Source organism: Magallana gigas, chromosome 6 (genome assembly GCF_963853765.1).
Source record: "Magallana gigas chromosome 6, xbMagGiga1.1, whole genome shotgun sequence".
Taxonomy (NCBI): domain Eukaryota; kingdom Metazoa; phylum Mollusca; class Bivalvia; order Ostreida; family Ostreidae; genus Magallana; species Magallana gigas.
Window position 1 is genome coordinate 13,101,747 of NC_088858.1, and position 26,811 is coordinate 13,128,557.

The 26,811-nt window shown below is 34.3% G+C and overlaps 3 protein-coding genes across 3 annotated transcripts in view; 2 read left to right on the forward strand and 1 right to left on the reverse strand.

The window, feature by feature from the left end:
• Nucleotides 1–8,924: 8,924 nt before the first annotated feature.
• LOC105332538 (DNA polymerase subunit gamma-1) overlaps nucleotides 8,925–26,811 on the reverse strand; it is a 60,340-nt gene continuing 42,453 nt past the window's right edge. The window contains exon 27 of the mRNA XM_066089235.1: nucleotides 8,925–8,934. The gene's annotated coding sequence lies outside the window, so the exon portion shown is untranslated. The remainder of the gene's footprint in view (nucleotides 8,935–26,811) is intronic.
• LOC105332541 (uncharacterized) lies at nucleotides 15,088–17,424 on the forward strand. The gene is made up of 3 exons (XM_011435171.4): nucleotides 15,088–15,237; nucleotides 16,363–16,710; nucleotides 16,915–17,424. The coding sequence occupies exons 1-3, from the start codon at nucleotides 15,156–15,158 to the stop codon at nucleotides 17,352–17,354; spliced, it is 870 nt and encodes a 289-aa protein (XP_011433473.3). The 5' UTR covers nucleotides 15,088–15,155; the 3' UTR covers nucleotides 17,355–17,424.
• On the forward strand, nucleotides 22,222–25,200 carry LOC105332540 (cytosolic iron-sulfur assembly component 2A). The gene is made up of 5 exons (XM_011435170.4): nucleotides 22,222–22,379; nucleotides 23,026–23,187; nucleotides 23,890–23,939; nucleotides 24,399–24,444; nucleotides 24,965–25,200. Exons 1-5 carry the CDS (start codon nucleotides 22,316–22,318, stop codon nucleotides 25,057–25,059), a joined length of 417 nt encoding a protein of 138 aa, XP_011433472.1. The 5' UTR covers nucleotides 22,222–22,315; the 3' UTR covers nucleotides 25,060–25,200.

Sequence of the window (26,811 nt, forward strand, 5' to 3'; positions counted from 1 at the left end):
TCTGATGGTAATGTTATTTTTCTTATTAAAGGGACTTGGACACGATTTTTGTTCCCCCGTTTTTAATGTTTATACTAATAAATATAGACGTTTATAATGCTCTGTCAAAATTGTAAAGTCAAATATCAAATTATAAGCAAGATACAGAGCTCATAATTCTTTGTTATGTAAACAAAGCTCAATATTGTCATTTTATGCATATATGTTGTATTGGCGTAATTTTCAATCAAATGTATCTTTCTTTTGTTGTTAATAGTATTTATGAAGATATTGAATGAGTTAAAAATAGTTTGCTTGTCATTTTGTCTAAAAAAAATGGTAATTTTCTACATTACATTATTTGTAAACAACTATAAGACTCGAGTTTTGTTTACATAACAACCAATTCTTACCTCTGTATCTCGCTTGTAATTTGACTTTAACATTCAATTTTTTATTCAATCATTTAAAAAGCACCAGTTAACCATTTTACACTTAAAAAATAATAATAAAATTTTTGATCGTGCCCAAGTCCCTTTAAATCATTCGTAAACATATTTACCAAGTTTTTTTAAGTGTTAAATAAATATAGAATCAGAATTGAGTAGATCAATAAATTTTGCCATACTTGGTCGCACATAGAAGTATTTCTTAATATCTAATTTCCTTAACTCCATGTAAAAATTATACACCAAAACAAAATGGCATTCATCTCCGACATCGTTTGAATTACAATATATGCATTTCCTTTCATTAATATGACATTTTTTATCATATATACCCGATTCGATTAGTAGACGATGTGAAGATAATTTAAGTCTACTTAAGGCTTTCCTATGTTTATCATATAAAATGTGATATAAATTGTCTGCCTAGTGCATAGGCAAGTTTAGATATTTATATAAACGTTAATGGTGAGCATTTTCAATTTCCACGCCTAAATTTTGTTAAAAACAATCACAGTCTTTGCTTAAAATATACATAATTTTTTTTTCATTTACCGACTCAGGATAATAGCACGCATCACCGAAACCACTTGACAAAAGGGTGTTCTTGACAAAAATAATCCAGCTTGATTACATTTTTTTCAGATCATATTCATAAATTGATTTTATACGACAATTTTGGAGCATAAAACTTTAAACCAATACTTAATAATGCGCAATGTTCCAGTTAGTAACAAAGGTTTTCTTCCTAGTTCTCAATATACTTCAGGGGTACATGCAGAAGCTTTTACTCCGAGCAGTCGTTAACCGAATTTTAAATGAACACGTTCAAGGTCTTTCGCGTTTGTATATCCCCACACTTCCGCTCCGTAGTTCATTTTTGAGAAACAGACCACGTCAAATAGTTCCATCACTGTCTTGCAATCAAGAGACAGTTTTTTAATTTTGTACATGAACGTATTATATAATTGTAGTGTTTTTCCGCAGTTATTTTCACATGTTTATTGAAAAGGTTATTTGTGGATAGAACCGTTCCAAGGCTTTATGCGAAACCGTCCACAATTTCCAGATTTTTGTTGTTATAAAAGAATTTGTATCCCTTTCTTGTTCGACCCCCTTGAAAAATCATCACTTCAGTTTTATCGATACTGACTGTGAAGCCCCATATTTCACAATATGTATGAAGCGTAAATGTTTTGTTGACCATTTGGCGTTTCGCTTATTATAGCTAAATTGTCTGCAAATAAAAGCAGGAAAATGTTTATTTGATCGACTTCTATGCCCGCTGACCAGTTCTAGTGCAATTGTGTTTCCAGGTCTTCCACGAATAGAGAAAAAAAGCATAGCTGACAATATGTCCCCCTGCAGCATTCCTACTTTGTTTTCAAAAAAAAATCTGTATGATTACCATTGACTCGTACACAACTTTTCACATCATCATACATAGATCTGATTAACAATTTACCTTCTATTATTAACTTAAAATTTTATAATACAATGCATTTCTAACAACGCTCTCCGAAAATCTACAAATGTACAAAAGAGCTTACTGTCATTTGCAATTTTAAAGTCAACGATACTTTTCAAAACATGTAATGCATCAATAGTACTACAACCTTTCTTTAACTCATATTGCGCATCAGATATCACACTTTTTTCTTCTGTCCATCTTTGTAATCACTTGTTTATGATACGGGAGAAAAGCTTCGCCAGGCAGCTTAGAGTGTAGGGTTATGCCTCTGTTGTTCTGTGGATCAATTTTATCTCCTTTTTTGAAAATCGGAACAATTATACCCAATTTCCAATTTGAAGGATAATAACCACTATCAAATATCGAATTAAATAACACATTTAACACTAGTTCAAGGGTCGAAACATCTGCACTGAGCATCTCGTTGATGATGTCATTGCCGCTCGATTTTTAGACGGGGCCACGTGACCCCGTCTGTTGGTTTACTGTCAGCCGAAGTCTCAAACCGGAAGGCACGCGTAGAACACATGAATTGAGTCTACGCGTAAGAAAATAGTGCAGAAAGTTTCCATGCATTTCTGTAAATATGTATTATAAAAACACGCATTAAATCTGTTTAAAGTCCTCTGTGTATAAACAAAATTCTATTTAGAAAATAAACAAATAGTTTTATTGATCAAAATATTCTTGCTCGGGTTCAAATGTGGAATGAGTTACGTAACTGAATGAACAGCGCCGTTGACGATTCAGTTGGTGTACGAGCTCATTAATCAATAGAAGAGGTTGATGGTGGAATCGAAATTAAAGTTCCCAAACGCAATGTGCCATTCTTGAAAAGTTGTGAATTTTATTTTGACAATCTTTCACCTTAATACTACCAAACTTCATGCGCAAGCCGAAGTTAAAATCGGGACGGGTTATACACAGATGTTTTACAAATTAAATAGGTGTTTCATTGGCTTCCAGTCTACTTGCGGTATGACTGCTGTTCGTCTCTAAAGGAATTTTGTACAAAGAAAATAAAAGCAAGTCTGAATTTGCCTTCTCGTTCGTTGGCTTTTTAGTTATTTAAACTGAATTTAAATTTTAAACAATGCATTGTAAGCAAAATCTATAATAGATTATACATTTTGGAAGACTTATACATCATATAATATATACCATCTTATCGATTGAAGAACCAAGTTAAATGTTAATGTTCATGGTTTCCGGCTTAGTTGGAATCAGGCTTGGGGTGAATTACATTGTAAAATAATGCATTACATTACCATTACTTCATGAATTAGGGCATTAAATTACCATTACCATTACTTAATTTTCTTGAAGCAATGCATGACATTACCATTGCATGAGTAAAGTAATTAAAGTAATGCATTACCATTACTTTGTGAAAAGTCAATAAGTTTTAAAAAAGTAATTTAAAAACTAAATAAAGAGTTTTTGTAAATATTTCACAAATTAAACATGCTTAAAATATTAACAGGTTCATGTTCATGTTCACTATCCGGTTCAAATTTAATGACTTATATACAAGATTGCTGTTGCACTTGTGACGGGGGTCCTCCCTGTCACCGGCACTGATTGATAACTATTGTTTATATTTACAAGTTTATTTACATATTTACAACAAACACGAATTACACAATATATAGGAAACACAGGTTATATCACAAATGCGTCCTCACTCTTTAATATCCAAACTCATTCTCTCCTGTCTCACACGTGTTCCCTGGGTATGGCCATACCAATTATCTCTCACTCCTCAAACTCACCCATAACTCAATCAACTGCTCACTTTCATCTCTCAGAACTTTATCATGCACAATAAACAAATGACAACTACAGATATTAACTCAGAAATTATAGACTCATGTTCGCTCTCTCTCACTTGCCTAACGAGCTAAAATGATACTCTTGGGAAACAGGGCTACAACGCCTGCGTCGCGCACCTGCAACCTTATCAAACCTTTCATATGACATTTTTCATCCGACACTTATTAAAGATAATTAACCCAAGGGGATGGCCCTGTAACATACCTCCCCTCCTAAGTGTGGCGTCCCGACACACTATAATAATTAGCCAACAGACTTTCATTATACATGTAACTAAATAAAATAATTGCATTACACATACGTAGCACAAACAATAATACAATACTATTTACGTGCACTTTCCAACTTTCCTTTTTTTTTTTTTTTTTTTTTTTTTATATATATCTTTAATTTTTTTTTCGTCATTTTTTTTAATGTCAGTTTTCTCCTGCTACATATATACACGCGTTTATTTCTTATATATATACACACGTTTATTTCTTGGATTTAATAAAGTCTTCTATGATTTTAAAATTCCCAATTTCTTTTTCGTTGACCCACTGGGTTTTGCCGTTTTTAAATTGGACTAAGTAAAATTTCTCTAATCGCCTGGAGTCGTTTCTTTGTCTCATTAGATCCAGAATTTTTACTATTTCTTGATCATCACCGGTTTCTAACTGTGACGGCGTTTGATCGGGGTCATCATTGTGGTCGTCCGGGCGATCGTTCGGATTGACGTAACTTTTCATCCTGTTTATATGCGACGTTAAAGTCTTTGATTTGTTGTCTGGGTCATGAAGTTTGTACGTCATATTGGACAATTTCGCTAGAACTTTGTATGGTCCGTGCCAGTGATGTGTTAATTTCGCGGACAGTCCTGGTTTGGTTACAGGAGTGTATAACCAGATTTTGTCCCCTTCGGTGTAATGGGTTTCTTTAGAGGCATCGTCGTAATGTTCTTTTTGCTTTTGTTGGTTCTTTTGTAAGTTTTCATTTATTAGGGTATATGCCTCTTGAAGACGGACTTTGGCTTCTTCCTTATAGTCGTCTGCTATGGCATAGGAGAATGTCGGCGGGCAAAGTGCAGCTTCAATAGGTAAAACAGCATCTCGTAGGTGCATAAGGTAAAATGGTGATTCTTTTGTAGACTCGTGGATGGCGGTCCTATATGCAAACAGGATGTACGGTATGAACGTGTCCCAGTCACGTTGATGACCTGACACATACATTGACAACATCGTTGTGAGGGTGCCGTTAAAGCGTTCAACCAAGCCGTTGGTTTCTGGGTGATAAGCAGTAGTAAATGTTTTCTTGGTGTTTGTCAATTTGCAGATTTCCTTCATCAGGTTTGATCTGAAGTTTTTACCATTATCTGATAGTAGCTCACGAGGTGCTCCGTGACGACACACTATTTCCTCCACAAAAACTCGCGCAGTAGTTTCTGCGTCTGCATTGTTTACTGCGAAGACCTCGGGCCACCGGGTTAAGTAGTCACTAAACACAATAATATACTTATTTGACTTGTAAGTCGGTGGAAATGGCCCAAGGACATCTACAGCTACTCTGTCGAATGGTCCATTAACGGTCGGTAGCGGGTTCAGTGGAAACTTTGGCCTGTTCTTTGGTGACTTTTTGGTCGCACAATCTACACATGATTTACACCAGAATTCTATATCCGAGTACATTCCTTTCCAATAGAATCTTTCTTGAACTTTATCATAGGTTTTCTGGAATGAAAGGTGACCTGCTGTTAAATCGTCATGACAAGCATACATCACTTCATCAATGAGGCTCCTTGGAATAGCAATTTGGCGTCTAATTGCTTGGCGTCGTCTGTGAGATCCGGGCTGCCAAAGATGGTACAGCAGACCATCATGTCCGAGTTCATAATCACCAGATAAGATAACTGTTTCACGAGCTTTCGAAGACAGTTCAGGTAATTCCCCTAGCTCTAAGTATTGGATGATAGCTGCAAGAGAAGGGTCGTTTTTCTGACGGTCGCGAATGTCCTGATACGACCTCTTTGGTATGATATCTGTTTCAGCTTTAGCACAGGTGGTCGCCACTGAAGCTTCTGCAGGAATTCGAGATAAAGCATCTGCGTTTTGATGAGCTTTTCCTGGACGGTGTTTAATGGTTATGTCATACTCTTGGAGAGTTAATGACCAGCGTGCGAGACGACCAGCGGGATTCTTGATGTCCATAAGCCACCGTAATGGATTATGGTCAGTAATCACAGTGAATTTACGGCCAAATAGATAGTGTCTAAAGTATTTCACACCCCACACAATCGCAAGCGCCTCCTTTTCGATTACTGCATAATTCTGCTCGTTTGGTTTTAAACTCTTACTTGCGTAGGCTATAGTCCTCTCGCCATCGGGTCCATCTTGCGCTAGCACTGCACCAATACCGGTGTCGCACGCATCAGTGTACAGAACAAATGGAAGCGAGAAATCTGGGTATCTTAATATAGGATAGCTGGTCAAGGCCTCCTTGAATGTTTTGAATGCACTTTCACAGTTACTATCCCATATAAATTCAACTCCTTTTCTTAAAAGTTTGTGTAAGGGCGCAGCCTTACTAGCAAAGTCTTTTACAAACTTCCGGTAGTAAGAGATAAGCCCAAGGAAGCTTCTGAGTTCACTAACATTGGAAGGCTCGGGAAAGTTGTGAATTGATTTTACCTTGTCCGTGTCCGGCGATATTCCCGTTGCCGAGATCTTATGTCCAAGGAACGCAACTTCAGTTTTCCCGAATGAGCATTTCTGGGCTTTAAGCTTTAACCCCGAGTCCTCAAATCTCTTTAGCACTTCCTCGAGTCTTTTGACGTGGTCACTGATGGTTTCAGAGAAAACGATTACATCGTCTATGTACACAAGGCACGTGTTCCACAGTAATCCTGAAAGCACAGAGTCCATAAGTCTCTGGAAAGTAGGAGCACTGTTGCACAGTCCGAATGGCATATAATTATATTCGTAATGCCCTCCGAAAAAGGAAAACGCAGTCTTCTCTTTGTCGCTCTCCTTAATTGGAACTTGGTGGTATCCTTGACACAGATCTAAGACACTGAAGTACTTAGAATTATTAAGCGCATCTAACATATCGTCTATCCTCGGAAGAGGGTATACATCCTTTTTGGTGACCTCATTTAGTTTACGAAAGTCGATGCACATGCGAACTTTGCCATCTTTCTTCGGCACTAGGACGATTGGAGCTGAATACGGGCTCTTGGACGGTCGTACGATTCCGTTAGCACACATTGTTTCTATCTGAGACTCCAGTAATTTTCGCTGGCTGTGGGGAATTCTGTACGGCCGCAAGTGGATGGGTTTGCTGTCCCCCGTATCTATCGAATGGTCAACTAAATTGGTCCTGCCTAATTCGTTGTCATTAAATGCAAAAACTTTTCGGAACTTATTTAACACCTTCATAATTGACTCACGCTCCGTTTGATCTAAATTTTCTGTTACATAGAGATCGTTAACTGTAATATCTTTCTCGCCAGGCTTCACACACTCACTGACTTCAATTCCGTTTAAACTTTCACCCTGATATGCACCTTCCAAACTCTCACTGACTAGATTCGCATCGGGACTGAATGAGACGCGCTCACCATTTATATACAAAGAATCATTTGCAACATCAATGTAACATGCACAATCTTTAAGAATATCTAGTCCTAAAATACAGTTATATGGGAAATTCCTAGCAACAAATGCATTGTAAACAATGTCAGTCTTTTCGCCAATTCTAATTCGAAAGTCACATTTTCCAATTATATCGACTCGGTTGCCCGTAGCCGATGTAATGCTCACCCCTCCAGCCGGCGCCATGGTACCCTGGTCTGCGAATTCTTCACTCACAATCGTGACACTGGATCCGGTGTCGATCAACATTGAAGCACTTTTATCATTCACATCTCCTAAAATTTTGGCGGTACAAAATTTAGGATTCAACTGACATGATACAATATTTTCACATACATATTTCACAATTATTTTATTTTCACTATTCCCGGAGGAATCGAATTCTTTCACTTCGCGCAACCGGCTCTCTTTCGGAGGATGTTTAACTTCCGCTAATCCTTTACCTCCACACAAAGGGGCGGACTTTAGTTTCCCGAATTGGTGGTCCTTTGCTCTTTACATCGAACTGCGATATGTCCTACCCGCTGACAGTTGTTGCAGATTGGCCTTCCATCCGTTGTCCTAAGGTTCCGGTCAGACCTGGGCTGCAGTCCACGGCCTCTTCCTCGCCAGGATCCTCGGAAGTTCTGTCCCCGGTTGCTTGAGGCATATTGTCGCTGGGAAGTTATGCGCCCTATCTCGGTAGCCATCACTAATACTTGGGCTGAAAGGTCTGCGATGGATTTCTCCAGCTCATCTGTTCTCTTAGGTTCGCACGACATAGCTGCCACTCTTGTCCTCGAGTTGTCCACAAGAGAGTTGTTACATTCCTCTCTTTTCGCATGACGAAAAGCTTCCTCAAAAGTCTTTGGGTTTGAAAGTAGAACAAACCTTTTTATTTCAGGTCTTAACCCTTGAATGAAATGTTCTTTGGTAAGAGTTTCTTTTTGTCGTCTTGGCATGTCCATGTACGCACGTGTGGCTAGCTTCGTTATATTTGCGGCATAGTCGTCAACAGTTTGGATCTCCGCTTGTCTGTATCCAAAGAGGTTTGAGTAATACAATGACTGTAGCTCTTTTGGGATGAACCTTTCCCGGAGAGAGTCACAAACAGAGCGATAATCATCTTTTAAATCATCGCCTAACGATTCGTAATAATCTGCTGCATGGTCTCGGAGAAACGCCGGTATTGTGACACACTTCCTTCCGTCGCTCCAGAAATTTGCTCTGGCGATCCGGTCAAAGTCTTTAATCCAAGAGTCAACATCTTCGTCTAACTTTCCGTAAAAAGGAACGGGCCTAACTAGAGTTGATGACTTCGGCTCTGGTGTAACTTCATTCACAATTATTTCTTCGACAGGCTCTTGCCTCTTTTTCTTCGGCATTTTGTTCCTTTGTCCTTTGGTTATCCCACCGCTGCCACCATAATATGTGACGGGGGTCCTCCCTGTCACCGGCACTGATTGATAACTATTGTTTATATTTACAAGTTTATTTACATATTTACAACAAACACGAGTTACACAATATATAGGAAACACAGGTTATATCACAAATGCGTCCTCACTCTTTAATATCCAAACTCATTCTCTCCTGTCTCACACGTGTTCCCTGGGTATGGCCATACCAATTATCTCTCACTCCTCAAACTCACCCATAACTCAATCAACTGCTCACTTTCATCTCTCAGAACTTTATCATGCACAATAAACAAATGACAACTACAGATATTAACTCAGAAATTATAGACTCATGTTCGCTCTCTCTCACTTGCCTAACGAGCTAAAATGATACTCTTGGGAAACAGGGCTACAACGCCTGCGTCGCGCACCTGCAACCTTATCAAACCTTTCATATGACATTTTTCATCCGACACTTATTAAAGATAATTAACCCAAGGGGATGGCCCTGTAACACACTTGTAGTTCTCAAAGTAAGGTTCGTCCCCTAACATTTACACGCTAATGGCAGAGTTGACAATCTCTGTTATTTATGTCTCTGATTTTCGGAGTATGATTTTTAATGAAAGGAACGGTTGTATCGTAATTCGTGTAGGTGATGCACGAGTTTACACAAAAAAGTAGTAAGTGGCGAACGAATTTATTTTTACCTCTTAATTTTGCATGAATCGCAAATGAAGAAAACCGTGTCAGATAAGTCGGTCTTAAAAATCAAAATGGCGACCGTGGCAAATCTTTTTATTGTCAAAGAAGTTCTTGGAATCTTATTGTAAAAAAATATTTCTAACGTCAGGTGTCTGTGTTTGTTATCGGTATACAAATGTTCACTTTGTTAATTCAGTAGTTTTCGAGTTTTCGGGGTTTTCATAAAACTTTTATTACGGATACCGTCCGACTTGTGAATTTTCCCTTGGATTACAAAATTGAATAAATCTAATGATTAAAATTATCTACTTTGATATAGTTGTTTGGTTTTCCCGGTTAGTAGTAATTTTTAAAAATTTTCCTTGGGGTCTTAATTTACATAATATACCGTTGTGTCAATTTTCTACAATGATAAAGGCCGGGATTGAGTAAAATTTAGACAAAGTATCAGAAAATTGCAAAAAAGCAGAATTAACATAGATTGTAACAACTAAATAAATTCAAACTCATAAATTTTGGAAGCATATTCGAGGAAATCCAGGACAATTATAATTTCAAACTTTCAAGACCCCGTCTTTCAGTACTCTCAGTACTTTGATTTATTTTTTCATCTTAGACCGCATCGACAATCTCTTTGCTAGATTTTGTTTCGTCTAGCTCTCGGAATGCGGTGACATATTATAGACCCTCTTCAGTTCGCGAACACAAATCCTGCATGAAATATCTGAAGAAATCGCCAGGTGCTACTTTCACTTGCTGCGCCTTCTCCTTTGGACTCAATATTCTCCAGAATTCTCGGGGATTTTTGTTTTTCAGTTGCTTTAATTTATCTCTTTGTTTTACTTTGTAGCTTGCAATTTTCTTTCGGATAATAGATTTGTAGCATTTCTTGGCCGTAAACATTTCAATTCGGTTGTTCGTTGACTTTTCATTGTAGTATCGGTAGATAGCATTGGTCCACATCCTTTTCGCCGTTTTGCACTCTGCATCAAACCACGGTGCGTCTTTGCGTCGTTTGCATCTGAATCCGGATCCTCCCTGTCTTATAACTGTTACTGTTATGCAAAAAGGTCCCGCAATATTTAGCAGTATGTCTGAGAATTGGCTTATTACATCGTTTATAGCTTCTTGCGTTGTGTGGTTCCTATTATTTACTATGTTTTCGAACCTATGAATGTTTATTCTCAAGTTCTGAATGTATTCTTTGCGGGTTGATTCTTTCCACTTTCACTGTTCTATGCTTTCACATTTTCCTTCCTCTCTGTGATTAACGTTATAGCCAGCTTTGATATTACATATTATTTGGTTATGGTCTGAAATGGTGTATGTTTGCCTACACAAAATTCCGACACGTTTTGAAAATATCCCTCTGGATCCTCTGTCAACATGTAGTCAATTACGCCGCGCTTCCCAACTCCGTTTCACATGTGAATTTACCAATCTTCGCATCTGAGTGGAGTCGGCCATTTACAATTCTAAGTTTCAGAGATTTGCACATATCCAGTAGCATTCTTCCGAATAAGTTTTTTTCTTTATCCTCGGAGTAACACTTTATATCTTTATCACATCATTATATAAAGTTCATTCTCGTTCTCTGGTGGTATGAAATCGTCCATAATGTAGTCATGCAGGTGCTTGAGCAGTTTGGGCATTTAGATCATTCTTTAAAATAATTTTCCCTACTGTTTGGAATGTAGCTATATTTTTAGTTACTGTAATTTATCAAAAACATGTTTGTTGTTTAAAATTACGTTGTAGACTTAGGATTTCTCATGGGGTAAGTACGCACAGCATAAATATAGGTCCTCCTCGAACGAGAAAAAGTCTTTGTCAAGCTTGAACCACATAATTCCGTCAGAGTCTGATAACGCTAATTGAATGCCTTTATGGAGTGAATCTTTTATGAATACAACTATTCTACCACTATTACTTTTTTTATGTATAAACGGTCTGGGTTTATGGTACATTAAGTAATTGTTCACTTCAATTTTGTTGTCATTGTTTGTCCAGGTTTCCTGTAGACATAGTATGTCAATATTATTTGATACCAAAAATTCACTAAATTCTTTATTTTCCATTTTTTGTGGTGTCAGACCTTGAATGTTCCATGACATAATTCTAATATTGTCCCCGGCGTACCCCCTTGTCATCACTAGTGTCTCTTTGATTTGTTCTCTGATTTATATATGTTTTGTTACCGGATGTTTGTATTCTTCTCCGTCCGTCGATGATTAGTTTGTCATTCCTCATCAAGGCTGTTTCACCCCTGCGAATGTGTTCGGAATGTTTTCTTTATCGTTGCTAAGTATGTGATAAATCCAGAAGTGCTCGAATGAAAGTTCACGAGACTTCATCGAGACTTGTTAAGTTCCTGTGAAATTTCGAGCGGAAGTATAAGTGTTCGGATAATATTCTAAAAATACGTAAGTACTGATCAATTTTCATATCATATCCTACTTTGATTTATTTTAAAACATCAAAATCTATTAAGATGTATATCTTATTTCACCATCTAGCAGTTATTTAAATTAAACGATGATATTCAGAACAGAGTTATCGTTCGTGTTAAACCACGTGTAGAGTCGTTGAAAATATAAACATTGGGTTGCTAAATAAAAGCATAGCCATGTTTGATGCTTGTGGTGTGCAATACTATGTTTTTTAAAAAATAATGGGTGAATGTTTTGCATAAAAACTTTGTATATCGAGCCATTTTCAAGGAACATTCTGCATAAAATAGTATAGTCTCTTTCACTATTGATTTTATTACTAGGTCAGGCGCGGATCGAATATTAATTCCTAGGGGGGATCTCTACCACGCATGTTAATTGTTGCAACAGCAGAAAAAAAACCTATTTTTTGTATTGTCACATTTATTTCTAGAACATATTTTATCCACCAATTAATGAAGATAAAGTTTAAAATCAATATACGTCTAGAATTTATATTTGACCTAGATTCTATAAAATAGACTATAAACACGAGGCACGATTTTTACTGCGAAACTGAAAGGGTCAAATAAAACCACGTGGTCTAAAATTTAAATGACAATAACATTCGCAGGGGTGTGTTTTATCCTCACGTTTGCCTCGAGCCATTACGGGTACAAGTTTTTTCTCCTGTCGACGATTTCCTTAGGGTACTGTTGCGCTATTCCGTATGCTGTTTCTTTAGCTTGAAACTGTCTTTTTGCACCATTTCTTTTTCATTTTTGGAATTGGAATATAGCAATCATTGGCCTCTTTTATCCCACTCTTCTCTATTCTGTTCTGTACGCGTTTTCAATTTTGACTTGTTGGAGCGTCTAAGTTATCCGCAAAAACAGCGATTTAATACAATCCTCTTTTCTTTCTTGTGCATGGGACTTCATTAGTTCCAAATAAAATTAGGTTATTTTTCATTAACTGACTTTGTACAGTCTTATTATAACATTTCTACGTGGAGATCCTTGCTCGATATTTCAATTTCCTTTTATTTCTGAATACACATCTGCACTACTTTCATCCATTCTGCGTTCTTCCATTTGTTTAATATATATATTGACATCTACCGAGTATGATTCCCTCTATTTCTTACGGAAACTTTAGTTAATTCATAGCTCTATAGAAACAGCCAGCCAAGACGCCCTCTTTATCGGCTGGTCAAAACCTACAGCGACCTAAGAAAAATCATGGACTGCACGAAATAATCATGATGATGTAAGACTCAAATTCCCATAGGAGATGATTTTGGCTGTTTCTTTTAGCTAACGTACTGATGTACATTAACAATAATTTAATTAATTTAACTTAATTTTTGCAATCAGTCTATTAATTTGTTAAAAGAAAGATGTAAATATAAACAATAAAATGCTTTCTTTGATGATTCATGCAGGTTATGAAGGTATCGATCATTAACGCGGGTTAATTATGTATTTTTTTTTTTGCAATGTCGCTACCTGCACATCCCGCATAAATCACCGAAGAAAGCATTTTATTGTTTAAATATGTTTTTTCTTAAGTTATTGGAATTGATACCTTAATAAAAACACATTAACTCTTGATTCTATACTCTGACCTGAGATTTGCTTCCACCACTTTTCGCATGATATTTCGATAATTATAAATAACTTTGTGCTCAAAGTATGCTCATCCACTAATTAATACAGTCGGTTCAAGCATATCTTTTACAACATACACGATAGCATAGCATAGCATTGAAATCTCATAGCATAGCATTGAACTCTCATAGCATAGCATTGGAATCTCATACCATAGCATACAATCTCATAGAATCGCATTCGTCATATCATACCATAGCATACCATAGCATAGCATACAACATTCTTTTAACTCGGTTTTAAATACTTTTATTTGCAAAAATAAATGTTTACATAATAGATTTGTGGTAAACTTTGGCTTCTTATTATTTTACTTCGAAATGTGTGGAACTCTTCGGTGTATGGAGGCGTTTTTGTTCAAATCTCATAGCATACCATAGCATAGCATACCATACCATATCATGAAGCCCTTTATTTCAATTTCTCATAGCATAGCATACAAATCTCATAGCATAGCATACAAATCTCATAGCATATCATTAAGATCGCATACCATAGCATAGCATAACTTTGTAAAAGATATGCATGAAATAACTGTATGCAAAATGTCCAGATTATCGGTTTTTAAACGCTTCCTCTACCGCTTCAGGTTTCAATACATAGACCAAAATAGAAAGTCTACGTGAATTTTGCATTGCATCAGCCATGAAAAAGCCCGGATGATAACGTTGAAAAACTGTTCGAGGTATTCCGAGTGAGCTCTGAATGGAGAAAAGATGTAAACATTTCCCATTTTATATCTCCGTAAAAAATTGTTCTTGATCCTGTGAACTTTTAAGAGTGAAAAATGATAATGTGTCAACGAAGATATCTTGAATATTTTCCATTTCATCAAATGAATTTCAACTGTATTTCTTTCACAGGTATGTGTATTTTAATTAAAAAGCATTACAAAGTAATGAAGCAATTTAACTTGGGACAGACTTTAAGACCGAGATTGTTCACTTAACTGACTTCACTTCCATGTCCAAAAGATTCAATTTTGTTTCAAAACATATGTAAATTGTACTTTAATTTCTTTCAGTGTTTGTAATTTTTCATCAACCAAATCTAATTACACTGTATTTGCATGAAGATATGAGAATGTAACATTTGCTCTCTCTCTCTCTCTCTCTCTCTCTCTCTCTCTCTCTCTCTCTCTCTCTCTCTCTCTCTCTCTCTCTCTCTGTTTGATCAGATTTGCATTTCACGATGCCGTATAAGATATTATAAGTTGCCATAACTATATGTATAAGATGAACCAAAATTACAACATTAAATCATAGTTACCTTTGATATAAAGTGCTCATCAAGCATCAAGTCATTACACAAAATATCAAAACATTTAAATTTTATAGACCAAAAATATTTTCTAAAAAAGCATAATTATTGATTAAATATTTTTATGATTATCTAATATTTACTGACAAATCAATTCATCCGTAAAATCATTAAAGTATGGGTCTCTTAGAAAATATGTATGAAATAGAATATGCAAAAAAAAAATATGCATATTTAATCAAGTCATTAGGTCTACACAGTGCTTATTGGGTCATTATTTCCACCTCCCGGAAATTTAAAACGAAAGTAGGAAGATTCATGGCGTTCACACATTTCTAAATACAATTCCCAAAAAAGATGGGTATTGTTTACAATATCATTATAACAGTGGCTCCAGTTGCTGTTGGAGTAGGGATCGGATGGTTCATCAGTAGAAAAGGTACATTACACGATCTTTCTAATGCTAACATTGGCAAGTTCTTATGAAATTGTTGACATTGCTTTAGAATGGTCTGAAAACTAAATTGCCATTCTTACTTAAGTACATGTAATAAGGCATATAAGCCCTAAATAGTTGAACAACATTTGTTTCATTCACTGAGGTATGAAACAATAAAGATGAACATCAAAGGAACAAGAAATAATGTTAAAGAATTAAATTACATTCGTGGATTTGTTTTAAAAATGAGTTCCATTGTTAGTATGTCCCAAGTTATTGTACTGTCACATTTGGCCGATTTTTGATAAAGATACACATACCTGTCAAAGAAATGTAATGGATATTGTTGAAAGGGAAAATATCCAAGATATCTTCATTGACACCTAATCATTTTGCACTCTGAAAAATTCACAGAATCGAACACAGATTTCATATGGAGATTTAAAATGGGAAATGTTGATATTATTACTCCATTTTGAAATCACTCGGAATGCAACGCACAATTTTTCAATGATATCGTAGACTCCTTTATTTTAAGCTGCGTATTGAAAACCTGATAAGCTAGAGCCCAAGAGGAGGTGTTTTTAAAAAGAAATCTTTTTTCATACTTTTAATGAACATCAAGTGAACCTTGAGGTATTTATAAATATTGAGTTATTAAGCATAATGTGAATCAAGGATATCTTAGGACAGATCATACATTGTAGTTTAATATATACATATTGAAATGATCCTTTCTAAGGCATGATTCACACAGGTAGAAAATCTATTGAAAACCTCATGGGTTTTGTATACATGGACAGCTGATGGAGTTGCAGATCTGTAGCTCTTCAGAAAAAGTCATGTTGACATGTTTCTGATATTGTAGAGCTTCAGTTCCTCACATACAAAAAATCTGAGTTTTTATTAATGCACAATAATTTCCGATCGCTTAATTTTTTCATAAATACTTAATATTGTTAAAGATTGCATAGAATGAAAAATAATTAGTATTTTAAAATATGTATAACATTGAACATGCAGGTAAATATACTTTATTTTCATAAAAAAAAAAACCCAACAATATGATGTCAGACCATGAATTGAATGTGCATTGTCTAAACATGCATGTTTTGAATTTTATAGGTTCATTGGTTTCCAAATCCAATAATAATAATGGAACACCAGATGACCAACAAGGTCAGGAAAATGCAGAAACTTCTGTAAAAACATCTTCCCAAAAACCCCATAGCCTACAGATTAACCCTGACTCGGCTTGTGGGAACACACGTTCACCCAACAGTAAGCAACCCAACGCCACACGTACACGGTCACACAGACAAACTGCCTACCCAGAAGGAAACACTACTGTTCCTGATGAGAGAAATGACAATGAAGATATTGAAGTAGACAGTGGTCCTATTACTAGTAACCTGAGCCTTGTGGAGGATGCTGTACCAGCAACACCAATAGCTTGTATTCCACCACATATTGGTAAACATTTACCATTGACCTACATTTGTTGTTTTTCTCTCCTCTTTGATTTTAAGACCCAGAAAAACACAGGTATAACGGAAAAACTTCTTGAAAAAGTTCAATGAAAGTTTCTTTAAATGCTTTTAAATTATATACATAAGCTTTAATATTTTTAAAGTGTGTATACTTGGGTATGTTATATATTTATTTTTTTAAATACAGAAACACATGATGCCATTCTACTGTATGCTGAAGAAGACAGGCCACTTGTCCAACAAATACAACAACAACTGGTATCAAATTTGGGCACAGATATTGATGATCTCAATATTGTCTTATACGAGGAATTTGCTCCAGATGTGCAGTCCCAATTTAAAACAATGGAGCAACTGTTTTGTAGATGTAGATTCTTGTTCGTTGTGGTAACCTCCAATTTCAGAAAAGACAGTCTAACTAGATACCAACATGAAATAGCTTTAACTGATTCCATTAGAAATCCATCTAGGAATGAACGGGTTATCCCTTTGTGGGCTGAGGCAGGAGCCCAGAATTTTTTGCATGAACTTTCTGTACTAAAAGGCATTGATTATTCACGAGGAGAAGTTGACTTCCGGATGTTCAGAAATGTATTTCAACATGGCAGGAGAACAATCAATTTGTGAAGCTGTATTGTTATGAGGTGATAGATTAAGTTGTTGACTTTTCATAAGTAAGATAATTCTGTGCAACAGAGAGAGAGAGAGAGAGAGAGAGAGCAAATGTTACATTCTCATATCTTCATGTAAATACAGTGTAACAATTATCCATCAAAAAGCATTTGTTTATTAATGATTTCCTGACATTTTTGCTAGGGGGCATTTTTATTGACAGGAAAAAGAGTTACATGATTTTTAAAACATACATTGTCGGTTGGCTTTTTATATATATAGTGCATGATTGTATTCTTTAAGGAAGAATATGCCGGTGTCTATCTTTCATGGCTCACGGTATTAGGACTTAATTTCCTGATTCCACTGTGATTTTTTCTGTGAACTTTCATTGATCTTTCATTAAGTGCTTGTTTTGTACTTACCAACAACAAAACTGTGTCATTAGGTCATTTTGTATCTTACCAGGGCTTCAACTCAAAACGTTTTTTTTCTCCTTTTGCCTGTGTTTATATTAAATTCAATATTTGCTTACTTTTTAGCTCACCTGAGCTGAAAGCTCAAGTGAGCTATACTGATCACCTTTTGTCCGTCGTCCGTCTGTCCGTCCGTCTGTCTGTCCGTCTGTAAACTTTTCACATTTTGAACTTCTTCTCTAAAACCACTGAACCAAATTCAACCAAATTTGGCTCAAAGCATTCTTATGGAAAGATGAATATATGATAAAAGAATTATCGCTATTCCTATAAGAAAATATTACAGTGGAAAATTATCCTGGTTTGTAGCCATTTGTTATTTTTGAATAAAAATGAAAATAATGGGTGGGCCATAGTAAATTAGAGTGATGTGCCTGTCAATACGGTAACATTGATTTTTATAACTCTTTAACATGTCACGTGACAACATTTTTCATTCCAGTGTATTCATCAATCAAGTGTGAGTAAAGTTATAAAAGCCACGAGTTTATGCGAGGTAAATAACAGTAATTTAATTATAATGGAGAAGACAAATTAAATTGTTGAATATTTTTAATTTGAGAAATTGAGCGCATTGAGGTGCAATTTTCTTCTTCACATATATACATGTAGGATTTTTTTGATAAAATACAATAACTATTATATTTTAAAAAAAATACAATAACTAGTAAGTAGTTGAGGAAGAAAAGGTACCTATATGCTCTCATATATTTTGATTGCTTTATTAAGTGGGGGAGGGGCAGAACGAAAATACAGGGAATTAGAAGAACAGTGTACCCCTACCAAATATTTAGTTCTATATCTTGCGAAGTATTTTCTTATTCTGTGTAAAAACAGTATTTCATGAAGGTACAATGTCAAAGATTACGTGTCTGCAAAAATAAGTGTAAAATTCGAATACTTTACAATATTTATTTTTTTGTTATTCTACCGAGGGCAATATGGCACAATATCTTTTGAACGCCCATTGTTGCTCAGGTGAGCGATGTGGCCCCATGGGTCTCTTGTTAAAATATTCTTTTTGTCAAATAGAGGGTATAATTGATAAAAAATTGATTAATAAAATATTTTCTTTTCAAATAAGGGTTGTTTCTCCATCCCAACATAAAAGAGAAGAGGTGATTAGGTTTATCGTATTAAAATAAGATTCTGCAGAGAATTTTGCCATTTATTTACAAACATGGCAACAAAGCAATCCATTAAAGGTTTAAATTTTGATGTGAACCTAGCAGTTATATGAGGAATTTTCTTTTTTAATATCAAGTACTTTCTTATAATTCATTACTAGTAACTGAGAAAGTTGCAGTTTTGAGAATTTTATAGTCACCTTATTACGATCCTTATGATCAGAAATGAATTTTTGAGAAAACTGAATTATGGAATTTTTCCAATTTAATTATATATATGCCATGACTATACAAATATTGGAAAATGTAATATAAATTTTAAAATAAAATTTGACAAAAGTAGATAGTTATAGCTATATTGAATGAATGGAGGTGCTATATTTTCCTGGTGATCTTTTTTTTGTGTGCAAAAGTAAAAAGTTACGTGCTTAATATCGGGTATTGCTTTTGATTTTTAAAAAATGAATGGTGAAAGATCATATTTCTTTGTAAATAAAATGAAGTTCTCAAAGAAAATAAACTGTATTATGATGCTAGATCGTTCTTTTCTTTCTTTTTGTTTGAAATATCGCGATCGGTACTTGGTACAAGCATCATCTAACTGATATGAAATGAGAGATATTAGCATGAATCGGTCTTTTGGGAAATCTTTTAGGGATTGCAGATTGAAGCTGAGTTAACAAAATTAAAAGAGGGTGAGATTTTTATCATAATATTATACACAGCTTTTTAAAAGTGTCTTGTTTTTAAACTTTACAGTATGATATCTAAAAATTAGGAAAATCTCAAACGACAGATTGAAAAATAATTCCCATATTGATAAACTGTTTCAGAATTTAACGGGATGTCAATTAGAATTTTGCTTTTCAAAAATTAGACAAAAAGTCGTTGCACCTGTTTTCCTTGATCTAATTAAAATTAGACTTACATATTGCACCTCTATTGTCGTACTCCCAAGTTATGAATTTCAGTTCTGCTCTTCTTTATATGTAGACGAAGTGGATTAAAATTACTTGACTTGGGAAAAGCTCATATAATACATGCACTTTATCAATCAAAATTAGTTTTGTAAAATTGCCCCTCTGCAACAATGATTGCGATATAGCGTATCGTAAAGGAGTGATTTTCTTGGCCTTATTTGATTTCAACAGTTGTGGCCTACGGTACTGTTAAAATTTTCATATTAAAGCATATTATGATTATTCAGGCAAATCGAACTCGAAATCATTATGATTCAAAAGAAGTTTTGAACAGATATAGAATGTGGTCTCCACATGGTATATTATGAAAAGATACACGTGATTTCAGGAGGCGTATTCCATGTTCAGTACGGTGCAGATGCTTATATGTAACGCATCAGTGCCAATCTGTGTGTGTGTGTGTGTATATATACGAGGGTTGTTCGGAAATTATTGAGACATTTACTCTAATTTCCTTGTGTAATAAGATAAATCATTAAAATTTCACCAGGATATAAACCAGGATGTCCTTTTTTATCGTATAAATGTTGAAGTTGATGACATCATTTGTTTATTCATGGTAAGCTTACAAACTTGCCTACATCCAATGACCCGGCGCAACCACAAAATCATCGCAATGTTACTTTAAAGTTTTTCCTTGGCCCTATTTTATGAACACCTTACAAACGAAAGGAAAACATAAAAAATTCTTCATTTTTCTTCTTTTCTTTTTAATTTAAAATTGCAACAGTTAAATATATTTTCTATTTTTGATTTTTTGTGAAAAAATCAAGTTATTTCTTCCCAAAAGTAAACTTACTGTGAAATTGCTCTTACAATGAATTTGTATATATCTTTTAACTGTTAAAATCAGTTTGTGTGAAAAAATAAGTACTTGATACATGTATTTAGTCCCTTTGTTTTTAAGTCTAGTTAAACAATCAGTTGAAAAAAAACTCGACTTACTGAAGCTTTTGACCCTTTTCCATCGTATAGTTTTTATTTAGGCAACTTCTTGGCCCAAAATGTCTTTTTTCGAGGTTCACACCAATTTCATGTGTATTCGCTGCGCCGCCTTGACGTCAAAATTCAATGAACCGTCTCAGTCAGATTTCAATTGCTTGGTAAATATATAAGTACATTTCTTGCATTTTAAGTCATACACCAGTAAAACTTACACAAAAGTTAGTCACAATAAAGAGCAAAATGAACATACATAATTTGATTTCTTTCATCAAGAATTGTAAGTTTAACAACACTTAAAATAAAGATGTTTAACTTTTTTTTTAACTCCGAGTGTGTGCCTGCGCCGGGTACCCCGACCACAGACTTGTATATGTATTGTCATAAACAAACTATTAATTATTTTGTAGCATTACTTAGATCATTTATTCGGTTATGTTTCTTCAATGTTCATACCAATTTTCATTAAAATCCGCCGCTTAGAAAGAGAGATATTTGTGTTGTCTCAATAATTTCCGAACAACCCTCGTATATATATAAAGGTAACTCCATACTCGTAAAATTCTCTGATGAAAGTTGAAAAACCGAACTGATTTCAACTTAATAGACTTAAATGTCATCAATTGTTAGAAAAAAATATACATGTCATCACACTTTTTGAGATGCCAGATAAACATAAACTAAAGCATATTTTAGCATCAGAAAACTGTATTTTTTTTGTTAAAAGTAAAATCTTGTTGGCAGAAATTTGTTTTTCTTGTTTAATTTTAATGTAAACTTTATCAGAAAATTAAAACTACAAAAATATTTTAAAATCAATCGTTGGGATAAGAAAAACTATAGCATTTAGACATACAACTGAGAGAAAAGTCAGAAAAAGAGTTATTTCCCCTTTGCATAAACAAGATGTACAAAATATTGGAAATTTAGGATAAAATTAAGCTGCGAAAATATATTGAACCTTCCAATACTTCTAATTACATTCCTGTGATTATATTCACATTAAATAAATAAAACTTGAACATATCTTAAAGAACTCAAAGTTTTACAAAAAAGTATGACATCACAGAACCCTGGATCTACTTTAAAAATTAATAAGTCACCATTTCGCATTGTTAAAATTATTTATAAACGGTGTTAGCTATGATATTTGTGTATTTGAAAGAATGTATATGTGTGTGTGTCAATGCCCAAAACAATTAACCACCAATAAAATGAAATAAAAACCATGAACCACATAATGAGGCATTTTACTGAGTACAACTACATCTCAGTCTCTTTCAATTATTCACTCACATAACGTATGTAAAAGTAGTGTGTGTGTGTGTGTGGGGGGGGGGGGGGGGGGGGTATTAATATATCGGGATCGGTCTGTGAATAAAATTCACTATAAAGAACTGAAAGAACTCGGATGGAAAAGCACAAACCGGATTTAGCACGAACGTTTTGTGATGTCTGAAGCATTTGAAAATGACGATAATGGAGATTTAAAACAAATGAGAGAGTTAGTTTACGGTAAGTTTTCTTTCAGGCGCATAATAAAGCAATAGCGTTTTGTTACCAAATTACCCGAATTTCCTCTATAAAATTTGCCGATATGTGCGGATACTGTGTTTATGTGAAAATAAAAATTAGCCAAGGATTTCATAATGAAACTGTTCCTGTTTTAGACTGAATTGTTCGCCTTTTGGCTAATACCAAATGATCTGGTGATAGGCATTGGGCTACATTTTTTTACAGCCAGTTCCTGAATTTATAATACATTATATTGTCGTTCCTCAACCTAAGTTATAAGTTCAATACAATAATATATCCTATGCCAATACTATACAAAGCATCTCCAATGCATTACTATGATTATGAAATGTCTTTAGGTGATCTCCAACCTCAAGACAAAAGACCCAATTAACAATTTTTAACTGTCATATTTATTTTAGTCTTGGATACATGTACTTCTCATGATGTATTGGGTATACTATATGTATTAAATTCCAAAGTCCCGGTTGAATTGACCTTAGATTTGATCAAGTTGATGAATACGTAAATTATGTTTTATTTATTAGGTATTTTTTATTTATGTTAATGTTTAATTAAATTACATATTATATTTAATGATGCAATAGCTAGCTGAAATGGTTTCTATGTAATATTTTCATTGCAGATCTTATACGGGGAATTATTGATCCTGAAAAACCAGAAACTTTAGAAGAGCTCAATGTGGTCTCTGAAGAAGACGTATCTGTTAGTCGATTAAATAAAGATTACCTGATAAAAGTTGTGTTTGTTCCCACAGTGCCTCACTGCTCCTTGGCTTCTCTCATTGGTAAGTTCGAGTTCCATGGAAAAACAAAGAGCTGAATTGCTAACAGAACTTTATTGTTCATATTGTATTAGGAAAAAGGGAATGCTAGAGCATATAAACTGTGAAGATATGTGGCTAGACCAGGAATCTTAATTACCTGGGACCCCTGTAACTCTAGTCATGAGTTCTACCTCTGACTGAGCTATCCAGAATGATATCCACAGTCCATATAACCCAATAAATATACTTCATTCCTTTTCAACAAAAAGTTCCAAATGTGATAATGTTAAAAATAATTACCGTATTTTTCGAAAATTAGGTCTATCCTGTTTATTGGGCGAAGGAGCCCATTTTTAGCCAAACAATTTTAAAAAGTATATTGACTGATCAAGGAAGGCCAAGGCAACTCTTTCAGTAAGAAAGAAGGAATAAGCATATAAACAATGAAAATATCTTGACTGTACCAGAAATCAAACTCGGGCTCCTTTAGCTTTAGTGAAATGAACCTGTTCCATATAGACCCATCTGCTACAATATTATACATACAACACATTCAAGAAACAATAGGTCACCTATAACTTATTTTAACTGGTCTTTCTGTGATTATAAATCTGACTGATCTGAATCAAATCAAATGACATGATAGAAATTATTAAAATAATAATAATTAATAAAAATTATCAAAATAAGATGTATTTTGTTTTTATTTTTTTCTTTATATAGGATTAAGCATCAGGACAAAACTTGAGACAAGTATTCCTGACAAATTTAAGGTACAATTTGTCATGTATATCATTCCAGGCTCCACAATTATGAAGGAATCTTAGACTTCAGTCAAAAATTGTACAGTCTTAATGTCTCTTGATTGAAAACACTGACAATGCTATTAAAAGTGTCTTGATAGTTGATATAAAGTTGTTAATTACAAATTTCCATCATCATGTTATGATAAACAATCATTTTATAACTGACTGAAATTTTGACTTGAGTTTGATATTGCTTTACAATCCTGAGGCAAGCTTTATTATTTTCATAAAAAGTTTATATGGTATTTTTTTGTAGTTTTGGATGCATTAAAAAATGTAAAAATACTGCAATTAGCAAATTTAATAATGAACAGAATTAAAAGAATCTTAAGCATGATAATACAATTGAATAAAAAAGTGGAACTGTGTACAGTTTACTGATTAGCTGACGGTTTACAGTACTGAATTATGATTTAAAATTTACAGCTGGACATTTTCATAAAAGAGGGAACACATGAGACAGCTGATGATAGTAAGTCCATAGTTCTATATTTAATGTTGATGAGAGGCATTTAAGACACATGTTTACAACAAAATTTTCCCAAAAGTTAGTTTCTGTGATAAATCATTAAATGAGTAAATAAATCTCAACCAGTTTTCTAACACATGTACTGGGTAATCAACTGTATACACTGTGCTTTGAATGAAAAAGAGTTCTTGGGGGATGCTTGATTATTTTTAAAGAAACACCCTTCTGTTATTTGGTTTGGTGTTATACTGTATCAGTGATATTTTAGTGCCTTTTAGTTGCATGCGCTTTTAAATGGAATGACCATCATTTCTATATAAAGAGATTTTCAGTATCATTCTTTTTCCATTTTATTTATATGTATGTAAATGTAGCTTTTCATAGAATAATATAGCTAATTACATCTAGTTACATGTAGCAGGATGCAAATAAGAAATCATTTTTACTATTCAATATACATATTAAGCAAGTTGCAAATAAAATACCGTATGTGTTATAATAATAAATCTCTTTTATCAATTAGTAAATAAACAGATCAATGACAAAGAGAGGATAGCTGCAGCCATGGAGAATCCGAACCTACAGCGGATCGTCAACCAATGTCTGGAAAACTCATGACCTTTAACCTTGCTGTCTCTACAAACTGTCTCATTCAGACCAATGGAAGTGTGAGATGTGGTGATACAATGACAGTATTAATCAAATTACATGTAGTCACCAGTGTGCTATAAAGACAAAATTGGAGTTACTTCTCTTGGTTTACTTACAAAGACTATGAGAGAACTCACTGCAAAAATTGTAAAAAACCCCAGTTGGATTCGAACTCATGACCTACAGGTTCGTAGTAAACCCTCTAACCCACTGCGCTACGGAGTTAGGTGACCATTTTTGAAAAGAAACTACTTATATAATTACACTTTATTTTATTGTTTATTTCGATAAACAATACTTCACAACATGGAAGTGTCCCATACCACCTTAATATATAGACTATGAGAAAGTTCCCTGCAGACATATGCACTGTGTTTATACTACAGACAGTGATGATTCTTCTCCTGCAGTTTTAAGATATTCTTTTGTCATGACATTGAATTTTTTGTGTACAAATGTTGTGAGACTACAAACCGTTACAACTCAGATTTAATTTATACATTTAGATTTATTCCTTGAACATGCTGAAATGTAAGTTACATGAGTGCAAGAAGTGAAGCAAAGACGTCAATCAAATTCTTGGAAAGACATTAATCTTGTCCTTTGAGTCCGTATGTAATGAGGTATTTTTAATGAAATGCTAGTTATCAATCAAAGTTATTCATCGAGCTCTAAACATTCCCTCCTTTGCAATACAAATTAGAAATCATATACCTTAGAATTGTTCTCGTAATTATTGATAGACGAAGTGTGCATGTGCATCTTGCATGTATATGTACAGTTATACAAGTCTTCTTACTACATGTAGCTATGTAAAGATATCAAAATGTGGAGTATTCTCTCATATTCCATATGTCTTTAGATAATAAAATGCGAAAGGACATTTCCTTTATAAATCAAATAAACTTTCAAGTTTTAATTTAAGTCGTCCCAAAGAGAAGCCAGCATTGACACATTAATCAGAGGACATTTATTCTGTCCTTGTCACGTTATATAAAAATAATGTACTAGATCTAGATAAATTACCACATGTACATCCATTCGTTAATTTTATAGCATGTAAATTACATTTACACTTTGTTGAATGAAATAAAAAATTGGAACCATCTGTGTTTTGTAAGGAATCGTTCTTTTAAAAAATTACATATAACACTCAAGTTAAAGTAATAAAAAAAATTATTGACTGTGTCCTCAAATCACTTAAAGAAAGTGTGACCCAAATATGTGTTGGTCAATCTTGTTACACACAGATGTTCATTTACTGTTTTTATTTATTTTTAATTTGGGGAGGGGGTAAACATGATCTTCATTAAAATGTGATTAATTCGCAGTTTCAATATTTTCCTAAAAACTTCTGTACTAATTTTGAATTGTTACAGTGTAAAGTCATTGAACTTACGTGCATCATAAATTCGCTTTATTTATTATTATTACGTACCCGGTATTGGCGGTAACCCTTTTCTAGTTTTGACCAGCTGTACCACTTTTACGAGTTTGTTAAATGTGGGTATCGGCATTGTTAATGAGGTAAAAGAAACTGCTTAGTACTCCCTGAAATATGAATTCGGTATAGATATATTATTCTTGCCGCTTGTTGAAAACCCGTTATGTTTTAGTGCAATTGGCTTGAACAGTGCATTAGAATTGCGATGATACATATGTAAATAGAAATAACTAACAAACCGTGGTTTTAAAAAAGTATATATACTGACTTGTATT